A 19031-nucleotide genomic window follows, 5' to 3' on the forward strand; every position below is an offset into this window, starting at 1 on the left:
CCTCTTTAGACTTTTGTAATAATCACACATTAGTCTCATGTGAATTTATCTTTTGGTAAAAACTGAATCTGATATCAGTTAGCTTTCCTTTTTCCTGATCAGTGAAAATAAAACAGTATGGATGGAAGGAACAGTCAGTTGTTTCAAGGTTTCAATGAGCTGCTGTACACCTTGTGGTTATAAAACAAACCAGGCCTTATGAAAATGCTTACCTAATACATTTATTCATGGATTAAATTTAAATATTTTAGAGAAATAAAGTATTCTGCAGCATTCATGTTAAGATTTATAAAACTTTGTGCACTGTAGTCAGGTTTATAAAGTAACATATTTCTTCTCCATCCCAAACTGACTGTTGAAAATGTCTAGGGCAGAGTATATAGCAGAATATGATTTTTCCCTTTCAACACATTATTCATTTTTGTTGCAGTCTAAGATTGCATTGACTTTTTTTAGCATCCAGTTTATAGTTGACTCCTTAAGACTGCAGTAGTAAACCAGAATCCTCAAATCTTTATCCAGGTACTATTATAGCCTAACAAGATTTCCTTCTTCTTGCACTTGGGGGATTCATTTTTTAAGGCCAGATGTAGGATTTAAGCTCTTTCCTATTAAATTTTATCTTATCAGATTTGGCCTCTCCTACTACAGAATGTCAAATAATAACTTTTTTGGATCCTAATTAGGTTGGCTCTCCCCTCTAACTTTATGCCATCTACAAATTGGATAGGTCTGCCATCTCTGCCTTTATCCACAAATGTGTTTGATAAACAAGTTGAACATTACAGGTCCCTTGGACACTGTTCTAGAGGGTTCCCTCCAAGATGACGTTGATCTTATTAATTTGAGTCTGGTCATTCTGTTCTCTCTAAACGCAGATTCATAGAGAGCTCCACTCCTTCTTAATCTTGTTTGTTAGAAGAGGAGGAGCAGTAAATCTTGATCTAGACACTAGTCTTCAGCATTCTTGGTCTACTAGTCTAATGGCATCATCAGAAGAGGAAATGGAGTTCATCTGACCTGGCTCATTCTTGACAAAGCAGTACTGTCAGTGATGAGGAGTTTCCTTTTCTAAAGCACCACTAACTGGAGATTGAAGCCAGACGCATTGGCCTTTCATTTGCATGCTTCACTCTCTTTTCTTCTTGGAAAATTGAGGATTTGGCATTTTTCAGACAGCCCCCTCTCCCCCAGCACCTCTTTTTTTAGGTCACCAAGATTGATTGGTTCAGTTAAAGTATCTTGAGAAGTAATTCATCCGAGCAGGGCCTAGTAGTTCCATCATCTCTTAGCTTGAGTTTTAGCTCTCTTGTGGCCATTTTATTGTTTATTCCTCAGTATGAATATCTTCTCCATATCAAAGAAAAATAGAAGCCGCATCAGAATGAAGTAGTTCTGCCTTCTTTCTGTCATAATATAGGAATCATCTTGCTGTAGATGTGGAAAGGATTTTAGTCCTACCTTTTGGTTGGCCCTCGAGGCCCAGGAGGTTAGATGACTAGTCCAATTTCACACAGGTAGTATCAGAAGCAGAATTTGAATCCAGAGTCTTTTGACTGGAGATTAATTGCTGTTATCACCACTCTGTACTGACTCCCAGGATCACTTATTATCTTGGCCTTTGATTTTCCTGAAAGCCCTTGTGACCCAAGCATTTCATTGCAGCTTTAGCTCATTCAGAGTGTTATTGCTTCTAATACAGTCAGCCTTCCTCCCTTCCCTGCTCTGTTCACAGCCTTTGCATCCTTCATTATCATTCTTTTTCTTTTCATACTGTCTTTAGTTTCCTATTGGCATTTCTGTAGTGCATGTATATCCATTAGTTCTTCATTCTGGTTTGGTTGTTCAGACAGCAAGTCTGGAAGCATTTTTCTAAGTATATTTGATTGCCACCACTCTGTGGAGAAGAGCCATATCCAACAGCTGTCATTCCTTTCAGGAGACAAAGTGGAAGGGCAGGGAGACAGTGCCTTGAGGTCAGGTCATGTGCAGATACCAAGAATAGATGGACATTTGCCCTCCAAAGCCTGCTTTCAGCAGTTTTTCTTATGGAATATTATGAATGACTTTGCTGAAAAAGAGAGGTTAAAATGAATTGGATCAGCGACTTATTTCTCTTCCCAAATTTTTGGCATAATTTGATTCAAAAGAGATAAAAGATAATAGCAAATTAAGTAGTTAGTTCTAAAGCCAAGCTAAAATTTACTATTTAAAGTTAAGTAAAAAAGGTGTGAGCTAGGCAGAATGCATGATTTATGAATAATACCAATTTTTCTTTAAATTTACGTGGTATGTCTTAATTTAAAAATATTTTCAAGTACAGTAGCTTTAGCCATATGAGGTTAACAGGTTAAATAGTATTGTTTTTGTGTTATATATGAAGAAGCTGGGTCAGAGGGGTGAAGTGATTCAGAATCAATAAATATTTATTAAGTATCTACTATGTGCCAGGGCAGCTACTGGGTTTTAGAGAGACCAAGGGATTGCTCAGGGTCATACATCTAGTGTGATAAGGCTGAGGCAGGATTCGTATTCATATCCATTTCCAGATTCAGTACTGTTACTCATTATACCATAGCATCTCCTCTATGGTCCTGTTTCTTTATCTGTAAAATGGTACAGGTAGGTGGTGCTGTGGTGAATAGAGTACCAGGCCCAGAGTCAGGAAGACTCAAATTCCTGATTTCAAATCTGGTCTCAGATATACTTATAAGTGGTATGACCTTGGGTAAGTCACTTTTGGCCTCAGTTTCCTTATCTTTCAAATGAGCTAGAGAAGGAAGTGGCAAACTACTTCATTATCTTTGCCAAGAAAACCCCAAATGGGGTCATGAAGAGTTGAACACAACTGAAAACAGCTGACCAACTGAATGTGTGCCAAGTGAGTTAATAGCAGAGCCACAAAGTGCCATTCCCACTACTTTAAGCTGCTGATCTTTTAGTCAAAATAAGATCTTTTAACTTTGTTATGTGAGCATTTGTATGTTTTTCTGCAAAATAACATCAAGTATCATGTTTGAGAATACTTCACTAGCAGACATAAGGCATTTATGTCTCTGTTTTGTCCAAATCCATATGAATAATTGCTGTAGAAGAAACTGCACAAATAGACAAGAGTTCTGGCATCGCTTTGTGGGGAAACAGAAGTCAGACAAAGCAGTTTCTGAAACACTTTTAAAGAAGGCTCCACCTGCACCATTTTCCCACATCCCCCTTAGTCTTTTGAAGTAACTCGTCCTACATTTAAATGTCATTTAAAATGGGTGAATATACCATATATATATATATATATATATATATATATATGGCACATGCGCCTAATGTAATATATATGTGTATATATATTTACAGTTTACTCCATAACACTCAAATTTCAACTGCTACATTTTAAAACACTGACTTTCTGCTTCCTCTTCATTCCCTGTTACTGCTTTTCTGTCTTGAATAATAACTATTCACTTGTTTTCTTTTTTGTTGCATTAAAATTTTTTTCTTTTTTATGATGAACTTAATAAACATGAACAAATGTAAATTATTTCCAAATGCAAAGAACAGTAAATAAGAATTGTGAATAAAATGATCTTGTCCTATTTTTTAAAAAAGCATATATTAAATTTAAGACCATAGTACCAATCTCCTAATGCTTCTCCATCCCTTTCCCAATTTCTTTCTGCTTATTCACTCATTATTACCAGAAAAACACTACATTGATTGACATAGAAGATGATTTGGGTGGGGAGAAGAAAGGAAGGAGTCTTTCAGAACATTCATCAATGACTCATGATACTAAACTTGTTTAGGATAATCTTAGGCACCTCTAGGTTTATTAATAGGTTCTCTTCTCTTTTAGCTCAGAGGACCAAAATACTTGTGTATGGAACTGAAGAAAACTCAAGACTTCTAGAATAACTATATAGAGAATTTTCTCTTCCCTAATAATGCAGAATATCCATTTTTTCTTGAAGCAAATACTTTAATTTAATACGTTTTTTCCTTGGTTCAGTAACCCCTTTATTTCTCCCTATAGTCTAGTCTTATTCACCTACTGGCCAATATTTTGTAATGAATCAATCTTAATTAGGATTTTTGCTTCAGTAGCAGATAATGCCTTTTGCTAGCATTATACTTTTTTTTTTCTTAACTCTTTATCTTCTGTCTTAATATCAAATGTAAGGCAGAAGAGTGGCAAGGCATTTGAGGTTAAGTGACTTGCCCAGGGTCACACAGCTAGGAAGTGTCTGAGGTCAGAATTGAACCTAGAACCTCCTGTCTCTAGGCCTGGCACTCTCTCCACTGAGCAACCTCATTGCCCCTTAGCCATGTACTTAAAGTCTTTCCAACCTGTTGTATAGAACCTATGAGAATTGCATAACCCCCAAAAAACCAGTATTATCCCTGTGCACCACTGAAGTATTTTGGAGAAAGGCCTGATAGTTACAGACCCCACAACTGGAGAGTGGTCTCACCAGGGAGCTTCTTCTGGATCCATTATAGTATCATCATGTACTTTGTGGTAGAGATCATTGCCTTTTAGATGAAATGGACTTGAAAAGCAGAATCAATGACGAAATTATTGATTGTGGGTAAAGCAGTTCTGTTGAGAATAATGACATACATTATGGCTATCTAAAGAAATTAGGCAATGCAGCACATAAGGATTTTCATGGAATTTTAAATCTGGAAGAGGGACCATTAGATGTACACCAGTCCCTTCATTTTAGAGTTTCAGAAAGAAGCCTAAGGGGGTGTGTGTGTGTGTGTGTGTGTGTGTGTGTGTGTGTGTACACGCGCGCCTATGTATATATGCCCACAAATTTAATTATTAAAATTAATATTATCAAAAAATACTATTTTATATATCACATATAATATAAATAAATAAATTAAATAATACTAGAATTAATATAAAATCTGAGGTCACTAGGCAGTACAATGGATAGAGTACCAGGCCTGGAGATGAGAGGTCCTCTGTTCAAACGGCCTCAAATGTTTCCTAGCTATATGACCCTGGGCAAATTACTTCACCCCAGTTGCCAGGCCCACATCTCCCCTCTGCTTTGGAACTGGTACTCAGAATCAATTCTAAGACAGAAAGTAAGGGTTTTGTTTTGGTTTGTTTTTGATTTCAGACCTGAGAGTGGAACTCATATCTTGATAACCCAGCTCAGTACTAATGAGCCTAATCTGGATAGGAGTTCTCATTAGCAGCTTTCATTTAGAAATCTCACCAGTTAAGTCCAGTTCCTTGTTTCCTTTTCTGAGGTCATAGATTTAGAGTCTGAAAGAGACCTTCAAGGTCTAATAGGCCAACTCTCTCATTTTAGAAATGAAGGAACTGTCTGTGACCTGGGGCATGAAGTAGAGATTAAATGAATTGTTCCCAAGACCTACAGGTAGAGCCAGAATTCAAACTCAGATCTTGAATCCACCCAGATCAAGCACTGAATATTTACCATCATGTAAATGCAGAACAGATTCTAGCTAGAGCCCTTTCCTAGGAGACCCTGCCCTCTTGTGAACCCAGAGGCAGAATGTGGCCTAAATGAGCTGACCCCAGAGGGAAATATGAATATGTTCATATACCCAGTAAACCAGCTGGTGGGAAAGGGATTCCCCAATACCACAAAAACAGAATTCCTCTGTATACTTGATCTGGATAAGTATCTTAGGTACACATACTTTCCACTATGTAATAATGTTGCATCTTGTCTTTTCTGAAGCAAATAGCTAAATTAATGTAGATTACCATTGTCGGGGTTCTTAGATATCAGCCATCTTTCCCTTTGCCATATGCCTGGGTTTTGGGGTTCATTGTGTTTTTCAGGTTATAGCCAGATCTACCAACTGTACTTCTAGGTGACTGGGACTTTCCCACCACATATAGATTTGTTTATTTCCTGTTCTCTACCTGCATCCTGAGCTTAGAGAGATTTTTCTCTTATCAGCCATGGCAAGTTTGTGGTACTGAAACTAGGATTCTTTATCTCCTCACATTCATTTTGCTGAAAATAAAATTCATCACCTTTTTTTTTTAGGTTTATTTAATTAATTTAGAATATTTTTCTGTGGTTACATGAATCATGTTCTTCCTGCACACCCACCCCCCCTCCCCCCAGCCAACAAGCAATTCCACTGGGTTTTACATGTGTCATTGATCAAGACCTATTTCCATATTATTGATATTTGCACTAGGGTGATCATTTAGAGTCTTCATCCCCAGTCATGTCCCCATTGAACCATGTGTTCAAGCAGTTGTTTTCCTTATGTGTTTCTGTTCCCACAGTTCTTCCTCTGGATATGGATACATTCTTTCTCATACGTCCCTTAGAATTGTACTGAATCATTGCATTGCTGCTAGTAGAGAAGTCTATTATATTCTATTATGTCACAGTGTATCAGTCTCTCTGTACAATGTTCTGGTTCTGCTCCTTTCACTCTGCATCACTTCCTGGAAGTCATTCTAGTTCACATGGAATTCCTCCAGTTCATTATTCCTTTGAGCACAATAGTATTCCATCGCCAACAGATACCACAATTTGTTTGAGCCATCCCCTCATTTTCCAATTTTTTTTGCCACTTCATCACCTTTTCCTCCCTGATATGTCTACCCTTTTCTCCTGACTTCACTATTATCCTATGGTTGTGGAGGAGGAAGAGCCCTGAGCCCTGAGGGAGAGCTTAGAAGGCCTGAATTTGAATTCACTTTCTGCTGTTTCCTGCCAGGGTGACTGTAAAGCCCTTGTCTCTGGGCTTTTAATGGTTAAAAGAGTTAAGAGTAGATGAAGTCCAAGTTCATCTCTGAATCTTAAATGGTTATCTCAATCCTCTGATGGGGCCTGTCACATCTTGTGTCACTGCTACTTAGTACTTGTATACAGGAAATTCTCTTACACACTCTAGCCCTCAGTTTTTGCCTCTTTACAGTAAGGCCACTGTACCAGGTGTTCTCAAGAGGATCTTTCACTAGCTCTGTAATGCTAGTTACCCAGGCTCGGAACATTGAAGTCATCCTTTTTTCCCCTCCATCACCCCCCAATATTCAGTCACCAAAACTCTTTCCTTTGCAATGGCACATATTCCTTTAACTTTCCATTCTCTAGCAATTTTTTTTTAATGCCTTAACTATTGCAGGAACTTCTTTACTGGTTGTAATTGTCCAAGCCTCACAGAGGCTTGTCTGGGAGTTCAGGTTCAAGATTGTTTTGAAGTAGTAAGTCATGGAATATTCAGTATTTAACAAAGAAAAGTTTAATTCGTTATAACCTGGAAAGAATCTTCAGTAAGTCTACAGCAGTTGACTTGATTAGATAGATATAAGTCCTCCCTGGTCTCCAGTTAGAAACATTTCTCATCAGTGAGACAGGATATAGGGACTCATGAGGCCTTGAGTTATCTTTCACATTTGAAGAACTCTGATTCTCTGTGGGCTATCCTCTTTTGTGCCCATAGGTGATAGAGTTTGACCCTTATCTCCCTGAGTCAATCAGATCTCTTGCTTATATGTTAGTTGAAGAGCTAAAACTAATCTCCTTGGTGGAAGAACCCTGGTGGATATTGCTTCTGCTTCATCTCAATCCATGATGGACAAGGTTAGAAAAGTCTTCTAGAACAGAGGTGTCAAATACATGGCATGAGCTAGATTAAGATATAATTGGAAAATATTTGACAAAATAAATAAAAATACACTAGGTCATAGATAATGTTAGTATGTGGACCACAGGGATCCTTAAACACAATTTTGTGGCCCCCATTCCTAGTTGGGTTTGACACTACTGGTCTAGAAAATCTTCCCCTGCCTAAGATGGCTTTAGTATGGTTATTAGTCTGACATGAGCAGCATATTTCCCCCAGGTGTAGGGGGAAAATATAAAACCCACAAAGCAAGCAGCAATAACAATGAGAAAAAACAAAAAGGAAATCAATTTAGTGACTCCTTTATAGATTGACTGAAATTTTGAAAATTTGAAAGAATGGAAGATCAGAAAGCTTAGGCCTCTACTTCCTTTTATCCTCATCCTGTAAGAACTGAATCCCAGGTCTCAATGATCTAGTCCAGGGGTTGGCAATGCATGGCTCACGAGCCATATCTGGCTCTTCCCATTCTCTTACATTCATACAGAAACTCAAGATTACCAGAGTCAGCTAAGGGGGTCCCTTTTCTTCTTGGCAGATGTGCATTCACCAAAGTTTTCTAAAGGGCATCTCCCATCAGTACCACATCTTGGGTCCCTTTAGCCCTCTGGGAATAAAATACCTGAGCCCTTTCAAGGGGAAAGGAAACTTGCCAGTTGAAGATGACTCTCTGAAGGGGCAAGAACCTTGAGAATAGAATAAAGAAGGACCAAAGAACGTCAATCAGAACTATGTTGAAAAGTAGTCTGTTCATATCTAGTAAGCCTTCTTAGATTCTGGATCTGTGAAGTTGTTGGAGCTCTTTCCCATGCTAGGGTGACAATTGATTCATTGCAGAGCTAGCCTCTGGGAGATGAAACATGATTATCCAAGGCATAGTGATAGAACTATTGATTAGCAGGGACAAACCTTTTGTACTAAAGTGGGTGCTCTCATTGGCATAAATAGACATACAGCAGAAGTCACTGCTTCTCCTAATATGCTCTTGATGGAGCTGTGATTTGATTCATCCATTCTGGAAAGCAATTTGGAACTGTGCTGCAAAAAAGTCACTAACTTAGGCATACTCTGACCCAGCTATATTACTACTGACTCTGTATCCCAAAAATGTCAAAGGAAAAGGTGGATACATATGTGTATCTACATAAAAGATTTAGTTCTTTTTCTTTTGGCAAAAATTGGAAACCAAGAATTTAAATTCTTGGGGAATGGCAATGACAAACTGACTAGATAACCAGAGATGCAACATGATCTAGGAGATTTAAGATGCACATTAAGACCATAGGCTTTTGGATGTGACCAATGCACATTTATTACAAAGGTACATATAAAAATATGTGTGTATGTGTTTATATATATGTACATACACAGGTACATACACTCATATACTGTTGGTAGTGGTGTTGAATTGGATTAGAGGGAGGAGGAGAGAAAATAAATAATTATTGTTTGAAAAAGTAATTGAAAAAAAATTAAGTAATTACCTCATCCTTAGAGACCTGTGCTTCACAACCAGCACAGCATGGCATCGTGACCCCTGTGTCCAAATGGACAATGGACACACTCTCCAAATACTGCTGTTCTTTCAGAAGTTTCATCTCTGATAAATGCTGAATGTCTCACTGACAGCTATTTTCAGTGAGAGACATGGCCAAAATTCCTCTATTGGTCCTGAATCCCAAAGGCCTTTAATCATTCCTTTTCTCTCCTGGCCTCAGACCACTTATCTACCTGTTGCCACCACCTAGGGTCATCGTATATATGCTAGATTTTATCTGACCTGTCCCAAAGTGCACTTTGCATATCAGCCACATCACTTGCAGCACGTCCCACTGGGAAGACTTTGCCTGGTTCTCTATCCTCCAAAGTATGCCCATATCAGATCAATGGCTGCCACATTCCAGTGGCACATGCTTCTCTCTTGGTGGGCAACTGTTGGTGAGCCAAATGAAGTGTAGTGTCCCTCAAAAGCCAGGTCCTCTTATTCAGAGGCCAGTTGGATTGTTGGAGGTAGGTTGTTGGGGCTGGGACTTGAAGTTTTAGCCTCTGGCAGACTTAGAATTGTTCAAGAAGGACCCAATGTTTGAGGGATCCTGAATGTGCCATTTCCATTTAATTCTAGAGATCACCTATACTCTATTCATCTTGTTATGGGGCGATTTTGTTTTACCAAATTCATAATAGACAATTATGAATGAAGCTCTATGCCCCTGGATCTGGGTCATCTATTGAATAGCAGCTAAGATCTAGTAACAAATAAGCAGCTTTTAAAAATTTTCATTTAGAATATTTTTCCATGGTTAGATGATTCATGATCCCCCTCCACCTGTTCTCTTCTCCCCCCTCCCAAAGCCAACAAAGTTCCATTGGGTTATACGTGTATTGTTGTTCAAAACCTATTTCCATGTTATTCATAATTGCAATAGAGTGATCCTTTAAAATCAAAACCCTAACTATCAAACCACGTGGTTGATCATATGTTTTTCTAATGCATTTCTGCTCCCACAGTTCTTTCACTGGATGTTGGTAGTATTCTTTCTCCTAACACCCTCTGGATTATCCTGGGTCATTGCGTTGCTGCTAGTAACAAAGTCAGTAACATTTGATTGCGTTACAATGTATCAGTCTCTGTGTTCTCCTGGTTCTGCTCCTTTTGCCCTATATCACTTCCTGGAGGTCTTTCCAGTTCACATGGAATTCCTCCAGTTCTTTCTTTATTCCTTTCAGCACAATAGTATTCCATCACCAACAGATACCACAATTTATTCAGCCATTCCCCAATCAATGAACAACTCCTCATTTTCCAGTTTTTTGCCACCACAAAGAGTGCAGCTATTAATATTTTTGTTCAAGTCTCTTTCCTTATTATCTCTTTGGGGGTACAAACCCAGCAGTGGTATGGCTGGGTCAAAGGGTAATCTTTTAAAGACCTTTGGGCAGAGTTCCAAATTGCCCTCCAGATTGGTTGGACCAATTCACAACTCCACCAGCAAGTGTATTAGTGTCCCAATTTTGCCACATCTCCTCCAACATTTATCACTTTCCTTTGCTGTCATATTAGTCAATCTGCTAGGTATGTGAGGTGGTGCCAAGTGAGCAACTTTTTTAAAGTGGTAAATTGAGCCCTTGCTTTGGAAAGCTTAAAGTTCCTAAAATCTAATGATCATGTGGTTTGCTCAACCCAGATGGGCAAAGACTGCCAAAGGCTTCACTTAGTCTGATCTTTATGGAGAAAGACCTCCAAAAGTATGTGTTCCATGGGGTTTGTAAGGACCCAGGAGGGAGACACTCCTTGATAGATCTTAGGTCTTCCGGGTCTGTAGCCTGTTCTGGGCCCCACTAGAAGGAGGGGGGGAAGGGGAGGAAAAAGGAGTGGAGAAAGAAAGGGGAGAGGAGATAAGTGTTTTTTAAGTACCTGCTATGTGCTAGGCCCTGTGCTAAATACTATTATCTATGTTCTAGTGTATTTTTTAATTTATTTTGTTAACTATTTACCTATTATGTTTTTTTTTTAAAACCCTTAACTTCTGTGTATTGGCTCATAGGTGGAAGAGAGTGGTAAGGGAGGGTGGGCAATGGGGGGGGGGGGAGGGTGTCAAGTGACTTGCCCAGGGTCACACAGCTGGGAAGTATCTGAGGCCAGATTTGAACCTAGGACCTCCCGTCTCTAGGCCTGACTCTCAATCCACTGAGCTACCCAGCTGCCCCCTACCTATTATGTTTTAATCTGGTTCTCTAGCACTTGAGCGTAGTTGTGGACCCAAGTATTCTGGCTCCTGTTGTAGAGGGTATTCCTGGTCAGGAATGTGTTGGAATAGATGGTTTGTGGAGATCCCTTCTGGATCTTGGGTTCTTTGGTGTGGACGACTCTAATGATTGATGTGATCCTTTCAAATATAAAGTGGTTAGAATATCAGATTCTTTTATAGGTAACAGATTATTTAAAGTTATTGTTTATGTGAAGAAAAAGTATTTTTTGAACCAGAAACAAGGCACAGAAAGACAGAAGTTGCTAGTTTGAATGTTTTCCAAACTCGGTAATCTTTGGAGTAACTTTTCAGAACTTCCTGGAGAAGGTATTCCAAGGAATGGAAATTAAAATGAAGAAAACGAAGCAGTTTGGCAGCCAGCACATGGGCCTGGGAAAGGAGGATAGTGCAGCCAGATAGAGCCAAAGAGTTTTTCCTGCTAATAGAGCAAAGGGCACAAGGTCCAATGCAAGACCCCAGGACCTATGTGAGTGGTTAGGGATGTTAGGGATGGAAGAGGCACCTCCTGAAGTTCAGAAAAGAGGAGGCTTGGTGACTCTGTAAACCTTCAGCTTGACTACAGAGGTTTTGGACTTGGGTGGATGAAGCTGAGGAATGAGGCCTTACCAATGTAGGAGATAGTTTACATTAAGCTAAGAAATATTGCAGCATGTTAACAAGCAGTTCATAGTGCAGGAGAAGAAACACTGAGGTGAATTTGGCAGATTGTGGAGCTATTGAAATGGGGCACTGTGGGAGCCGCTGGGTGGCTCAGTGGATTGAGAGCCAGGCCTAGAGATGGGAGGTCCTAGGTTCAAATTTGACCTCAATCACTTCTCAGCTGTGTGACCCTGGACAAGTCACTTGACCCCCATTGCCTACCCTTACCACTCTTCTGCCTTGGAGTCAATATGGAAGGTAAGAGTTTAAAAAAAAAAAAAGAAATGGGGCACTGTGCTAGACACTAGATGGGCACAGACCCAACCCTCTGATGCAAAGAAGAGGGAATGAGGGACTGGAGGACAAAAGCTTCCTGTTAGCAGGAGCCTAGCGGATGCTTCATAGCCTCCTCCCTCTCTCCCTTCTCATCCATCCTTCTCACCACTGTCAAATTGATTGTCTTGAAGCTGATTCTGATCCTGGTCCTTTCCCATTCACCCCCTATAGCAGCTCCAGCTTAACCTGTCCTTAACATGTACTCATGCTTTTGTGGTCCCATTGTACACTGACTTCTCCCAGGCCAGCCACACAATTCCTTTGCTTCTCCCCAATCACTAATGCATCTCTATATAGTAGTTTAAGGTCAGTTACTTTACATGTGTTATCTCTCAGATGGCAACCTGTCTCTTGCTGTCCTACCCTTTTACTGGCTGTCCTTTGAACCTGGGACTGTTGATTTCCCTCCCCCACAATCATCCAAGATCCATTTTATATGTAGCTAATAAGTGTATGGGCCACCATTTCCCACTGCTAGACCCACAAGCTCTAACTTTTTCTTTGAATCCCCAGTGCTAGTGGAGTTCTTCGAAACTAGAAGGTACTTTAGTTGTCATTGTTGGTTAATTTGGTCATTAATATTGACCTTGAGTATAGAGATGAGTGAGTGGATGAAAAGACATTTATTAAGCTCTGGGAACACAGATGGAGAAGTAACACCAGTATTCCTCCTTTCAAGGAACTCATATTCTTCTTCTTCTTTTTTTTTTTTAACCCTTGTACTTCGGTGTATTGTCTCATAGGTGGAAGATTGGTAAGGGTGGGCAATGGGGGTCAAGTGACTTGCCCAGGGTCACACAGCTGGGAAGTGGCTGAGGCTGGGTTTGAACCTAGGACCTCCTGTCTCTAGGCCTGACTCTCACTCCACTGAGCTACCCAGCTGCCCCCTCATATTCTTCTAATAAGGGGAGATAACAGAGATGAAGAGTCCTCTGGGGGCAGCAGAAAAGTTAGTGTTAATGCATCATCTTTAATGTGATTTCCATTAGATTGTGAACTCTGTGAGAGCAGGGCTTGTCCTTTGAAATCCCCAGTTTTGTCTCACCACCTATCAGATAGGGAAAGACAGATGTTGGAAGTACTGTGGGAAAACAGTTACTTTGGTCCAGCTATTCTGGAAAGCACTTTGGAACTGGGCCTGAAAAGTCACCCAGATGTGGGTCCCTTTTGACTCAGATCCTAAGTGTTGGGGAAATGGCTGAACAAATTATAATAGTCAGGTGGCACAAGTGAGTCAAGAAGACCTGAATTCAGATCCTGCCTTCAACACTCAGGTTACTTAATCTCTCTTCCCATTGTTTTGTCTTTCTCTAAGATGGAGCACCTCCCTCCCAGGGCAGGGTTGTAATAAGGATCAAAGGAGGCAACCTGTAGGAAGCACTTTGCACATCTTAAAAGTGCTACATAAAGTGAGCAGTGGTTATTACGCTGAGTGTAATGTTATGGTGCCATCAAAGATGAGGACAAGGACAATTTCTTTCTTTCTTTTCTTTTCTTTTCTTTTTTTTTTTTATATTTTCCTTTTGAGTTGGAGGTGGGGAGGTGGGAATGAGAAGGTAAGGGAGAGATAAAATAAATGCTTCTGTAAGAAATTAAATTTAGGTTTTGTGTTAAATATGAAAGTTCTAAAGTAATATTGTGGTTGCTGATTTAAAAGATATAACTTAAGTCAACAATGATTTTTAGTAGGTTTATTTATAAAGAAGGTAGTAAGAGTGAAAATGGGTAAAGGTAGCTAAAGAGACAGATTTTAACAAGCCCACTAGCCCTTCTCTGGTGAAGTGAGGCTCAGCCCTGCCACGTCTGGTGTTATCTTCAGCTAGAGTTCCACCAACGCAGCCTCCTCCAAAACCAAGACAGGAATCTCCTGAACCAATCTCTCCAGAAGCCAGGAAAGGAAGGCCAGCTAGCTACTCACCCACCTAAGACGAACTCCAAAGGAGAAGACCAAAGGCCAAGTCCCAGGGCAAAGTCCTCCAACACTGAAGTCCAAAGGAGAAGATCCAGGAGCAGTCCTCCAAGAAGCAGCCCAAGAGCCAGAGCCAAAGTCAAAGGTCGAAGCTCCCTTAACAGGAAGTTCGGGACTTTTTATAGTCCTTTTCCCGTGTCCCTTCTTGTCCCTTCCTCCAATTTATGGGAACCAATTGCAGTCTTTCAATTTGCCTAGCACTGCCCAGGGGCAGGTCAGTGGCTTCTGGAGTTGTCATCCACTTTAATAAGTGACTTGCAACTCTCTTACTTGGTGTTAAGTAGGGGTGTTTAAGTTTTTGACTTTAAAAATTGCTGATTGATAGACAAAGTTTGATTCACTCTTCACGCTTGTTAAAAGGAAATAAAATATGTTATATTATTAAAAGAATCTGTAGTGAGCCAGAGAAGTACAAGTCTTACATTTTAACCAGTTTTAAAAAAAAAAAAACCAGCACTGATCTGACCAGAAAATTAAGGAGAATGAGGAAGTTTTAGGTATTTGTGAGAGTACCACTCAAGCTGCTAACTCATCAAGGTGGAAGGCAGAAGGGCCTAGTGGAAGCTGCGAGGATTGGCAGGCCCAGTCAGTGGAGAGAGCATGTTAGGTAGATGTGATACACTGAGAGATGAACAAATAATGAGATTGAAGGAGGTGGAATGTAGTATATAGTGCCTTGTGATAGGATCCAGAGTTTGGCAGTGCTTGTCAGCAGGTAATAAAGGACAGAGATGAAGATCAGAAATTTTGTTCTAAAAATAATCATAGTAACAATCACAGTTGTCATTCAATAGTTTTCGGTCATATTCAACTCTTCGTGACATACTAAAGTAGTTTGCCATTTCCTTCTCCAGCTCGTATTTATGTAGCTTTTGAAGGTTTGCAAAGCATTTTACTCATGTTATCTTATTTGATCCCCACAACAACCTTGTGAGAAAAGTAGTACTATTATTATTTCCATTTTACAGATAGGGAAACTGATGCTAAAAGAGGTTAAGTGACTTGCCTAGGGCCCTACTACTAGGTATCTGAGTATCAATTCAAACTTACAGACTCCAGGTTTAGCACCATCTATACCTAGGTGCCAGGTGGAATAAGAATGAACAAATGATTATCAATATGATAATAAAATAATAACAATATTACTCACATTAACGAATTATTTTCCTTCACAAACTATATGTTGAACTAGTCTAGTGGGTGACCCTCTCATTTTAAGTAAAGAATTGCAATTTTATCATAGTTTTGTCCTGCTTTGTGTGTAAAATTATGGCAATGTGATGTCATTTAAGTGGGATGGTGCTAATAGAAGAGAGAAGTAGCCTGGCAAATTGAAATGAAAACAGGCAGGATAGAGATCATGAGGACTGGTTTCAGATTATGCCTCTGGCAGTGCCAGCCCTGCCACAATAAGCACCTCAGGGAATTCCGTAATGCCCCAGGCAGCTGTTTCCTAGCAGTGCAAATGACCAGGGAATAGTGGGAGTTTAAAATATTCACCATTAACTCCAAAGCATTATTTTAACAGTTAGTAATTTCTCTCCACTGAACCTTTTATTGAAATTACTAGTAAAGAACAAATTGATTTTAGTATTCTCTCCTTTACTTGCCTTTCTGGTCTGTACAAATAATGGGTAGTGAGATAGCCAGAAGGGGAGATTAATTTATGGGGAGGAGAAACTAGAGGGGCAAGATGATGCTGAGCAGGCTTGTCTACTCCCCAATAACAGGATTTGGGGTTTGTTTTGTATTTGTATTTTTTTAATCCCTTCACTTCTGACCTGGAAGCAATATTGTATATTGGTTCCAAGGCAGAAATATGCAGGAGGGGCTAGGCAATGGTGAGTAAGTGACTTGCCCAGGGTAACATAGCTAGGAAATATCTGAGGCCAGATTTGAGCCCAGGTCCTCTGGTCTCCAGGCCTGGCTCTCAATCCACCGAACCACACCAAGCTGCCTCCAAAGAGGTTGGGTTTTCTACTGGCAAGAGTCACCTGAGTGACTCTTTAGGTCTGCATTTGCCACTGCTCAGGAACTTGAGCAAAGAAGCCAAGAAATCTTACTTATTTTTGCTTTTTAGGAATACTTCATCTAGAATTTTTGAAACAAAATATTTATTTGCAGTATTTAAAAGCCGCTGTTACCTCAAGTCAGCCATTATAAGCTGAGTTTACTGTATTAGGGGATTGGTATGTTCTGCCAATTTGAAAGGCAGTTCATTAGGGCAGGCTGTGCCAACCTACTATACCAAAGAGATGTCCTTTAAAGAGATTTGTTGTGTCATTCAGTGAATGATTGCTTTTTGAGAGGAAGTAGCAGCATTTTGAAGACTAGGGCGTAGGTCTGCCCTTTAAACTCTTGGTATTGTATTTTCCTTGTTAGCCAATTTTAGTCTGACTCAGATTTGAGTTTATTTAAAGAAATTTAGCTTCTTTACCCAGACTTAAATAAACCATGTTAAAATTCCTAGGCTATTGGGGAGAATTCTGTATTTCTACAAAATGTTCTTTCATCTGTTAAAAAAAAAAATACATTGAAAGTTAAGTTGCTTTGGTGCTGGGAATACTTACCATTTGTATCTCTTGTCTCATCAGGCTACAGAAGAGGTTTCCAAAAACCTGGTTGCTATGAAAGAAATCTTGTATGGCACCAATGAAAAAGAGCCCCAGACAGAAGCTGTAGCCCAGCTCGCTCAGGAGCTGTACAACAGTGGCCTCCTCAGCACGCTGGTAGCTGATTTACAGCTCATTGATTTTGAGGTAAGAACTGAAAACTTCCTCTAGATGGTCCCGGTTTTTCTCATTAGGTCCTCACAAGAATGCATCAAAGGAAGAAGGTGGGAGTTTTCCCACTTCTTATCTCTTGGTTTGTTTTCTCAAAGAGATTAAATCTTCTTGCACTTATTAGTGGCTGGAGCCCTTGCCTGCCCTCTTAAAGCCAGCCCTCTGTCTATCATCCCCTGAAGATCAGAACCTCTTCTTAGCCATTGAGGGCACTAAGATAGTTTAGATTTCAGTTATAGAGGAGCCAGTTGTGTGTCGAGCACATTGTATGGAATGACTGGAAAGAATGTGCTGCCAGGCTTGTTTGCAATGAGATATGGTGGCCTTTGTTTTGAAATGAAGAAAAGAAAATATTTGCAGATGTGTTTAGGGAGCTAAACTGTAAAAAGAAGGTTTTGCTGTATTTTGGCAAGGAGAAATGAAGCCAGTGGCCCAGTTTCAGGAGAGGAGGAAGTCTAATGGAGCCCTTAGTCTGCCCAGACCCTGAACACAAGACTTTGCCCCCCTAGAGCTGGCTCTCCTCTACCCACGAGGCTCTTCCCTGAATTCTAATCCTGCCCACCAAAATCTGACCCTTCCTCCCAGCCCCCAGTTATAGTCATTACCACCTTCATCCCATTTCACAGCCTCTGGTTAGCTCTGACTCTGTTCTTCCTTCCTGACCTCCACATGTTTTATCACTTCTACCCCTCTGGCTATATCTCTTGCATCTGGCCTCTGCTCCCCCTCCCACAGTGTTGATCCAGGCTTGAACCTCCTGTCATAGCTTGTGCCTCCTCCCTGGTCTCCCTGCCTTCAGTTTTCTACCTCACCAAATAAGCCTTCACACAGTGTAGAATCATCTTAATAATAAGCGTGTCAGGCCCTACTGAAAAACCATCTCTCTCTGTCTCTCCCTCTCTGCCTAGTAGAGGCTTAGGAAGATTCCTTAGCGAAGCATTCGAAGATTCTAGCTGTGCAAAGTTATACCTTGCTAGCCTTCTTTCTTCCACACTACCTATCTGTCTCCTCCCCTCTCCCTTTCTCTTCCTTCCTTCCTGTTACCTTCTCTAGTTTTTCCTCAAGTTTTCCTATACTGAGTCTGGCATTGTTCCTTTAACTCATTTGCATTCTACAATTTCTTACACTTCCCCGAGGACAGGGAGTGACATATAATGACTAATAACTTAAATGTTTTGGTGATTAATAAATAAAAATTTATGAATTAAATTTATTTGAATTGAACTAGACACAACAGACACTTAACTGTATATCAAAAGCTTCTCTGGATGCTCATAAGACTGCATTTAAATCTCTTATCTTTTGGCCCTCTGATCTAGGCATATTTTGCTACAAGCAAGGTATTATTATCCATCCATCAGCCTTGACCATTCTTTTGTTTGTTTGTTTGTTTTAAATTTAAATCCTTACCTTGCATCTTGGTCAATACTGTGTATTGGCTCCAAGGCAGAAGAGTGTTAAGGGTAGGCAATGGAGGTCAAGTGACTTGCCCAGGGTCACACAGCTGGGAAGTGTTTGAGTCCAGATTTGAACCCAAGACCTCCAGTCTCTAGGCCTGGCTCTCAATCCACTGAGCTACCCAGCTGTCCCCTCAGTGACCATTCTTGAGGCATGTGTTCTTTTCAGAAACAAACTTGGTTGCTCTGGATCCTCAAGCATAGATCAGAGACATTGGAGAATACTGTATTCAACTTAGAAGGTAGCCATTCCCTGGGATGTTGGGTCCCCTCTCTGTTTTCTCTGGACCCACAGTGCCTTGTTTCTCCCTTCCTACCATCACTGGTCCTAAGCAGCATTGCTGTAGCATCCCTGACCCTTCATCTGCCCTTTCAAGAACTCCCACAGAGATGTAAAATTGTAGTTGGCTTCTGAGTATACACTGATAAGGGAGTCTTTGCTGCT

The 19031-nt window shown here is 40.2% G+C and overlaps 1 protein-coding gene across 1 annotated transcript in view; it reads left to right on the forward strand.

Annotated features, from left to right (window-relative positions):
- The window catches only part of CAB39 (calcium binding protein 39), a 111366-nt gene that overhangs the window by 59921 nt on the left and 32414 nt on the right, over positions 1-19031 (forward strand). The window contains exon 4 of the mRNA XM_044673284.1: positions 16941-17105. Coding sequence (XP_044529219.1) covers positions 16941-17105 — 165 coding nt within the window. The remainder of the gene's footprint in view (positions 1-16940; positions 17106-19031) is intronic.

Source organism: Gracilinanus agilis, chromosome 4 (genome assembly GCF_016433145.1).
Source record: "Gracilinanus agilis isolate LMUSP501 chromosome 4, AgileGrace, whole genome shotgun sequence".
Lineage (NCBI taxonomy): Eukaryota > Metazoa > Chordata > Mammalia > Didelphimorphia > Didelphidae > Gracilinanus > Gracilinanus agilis.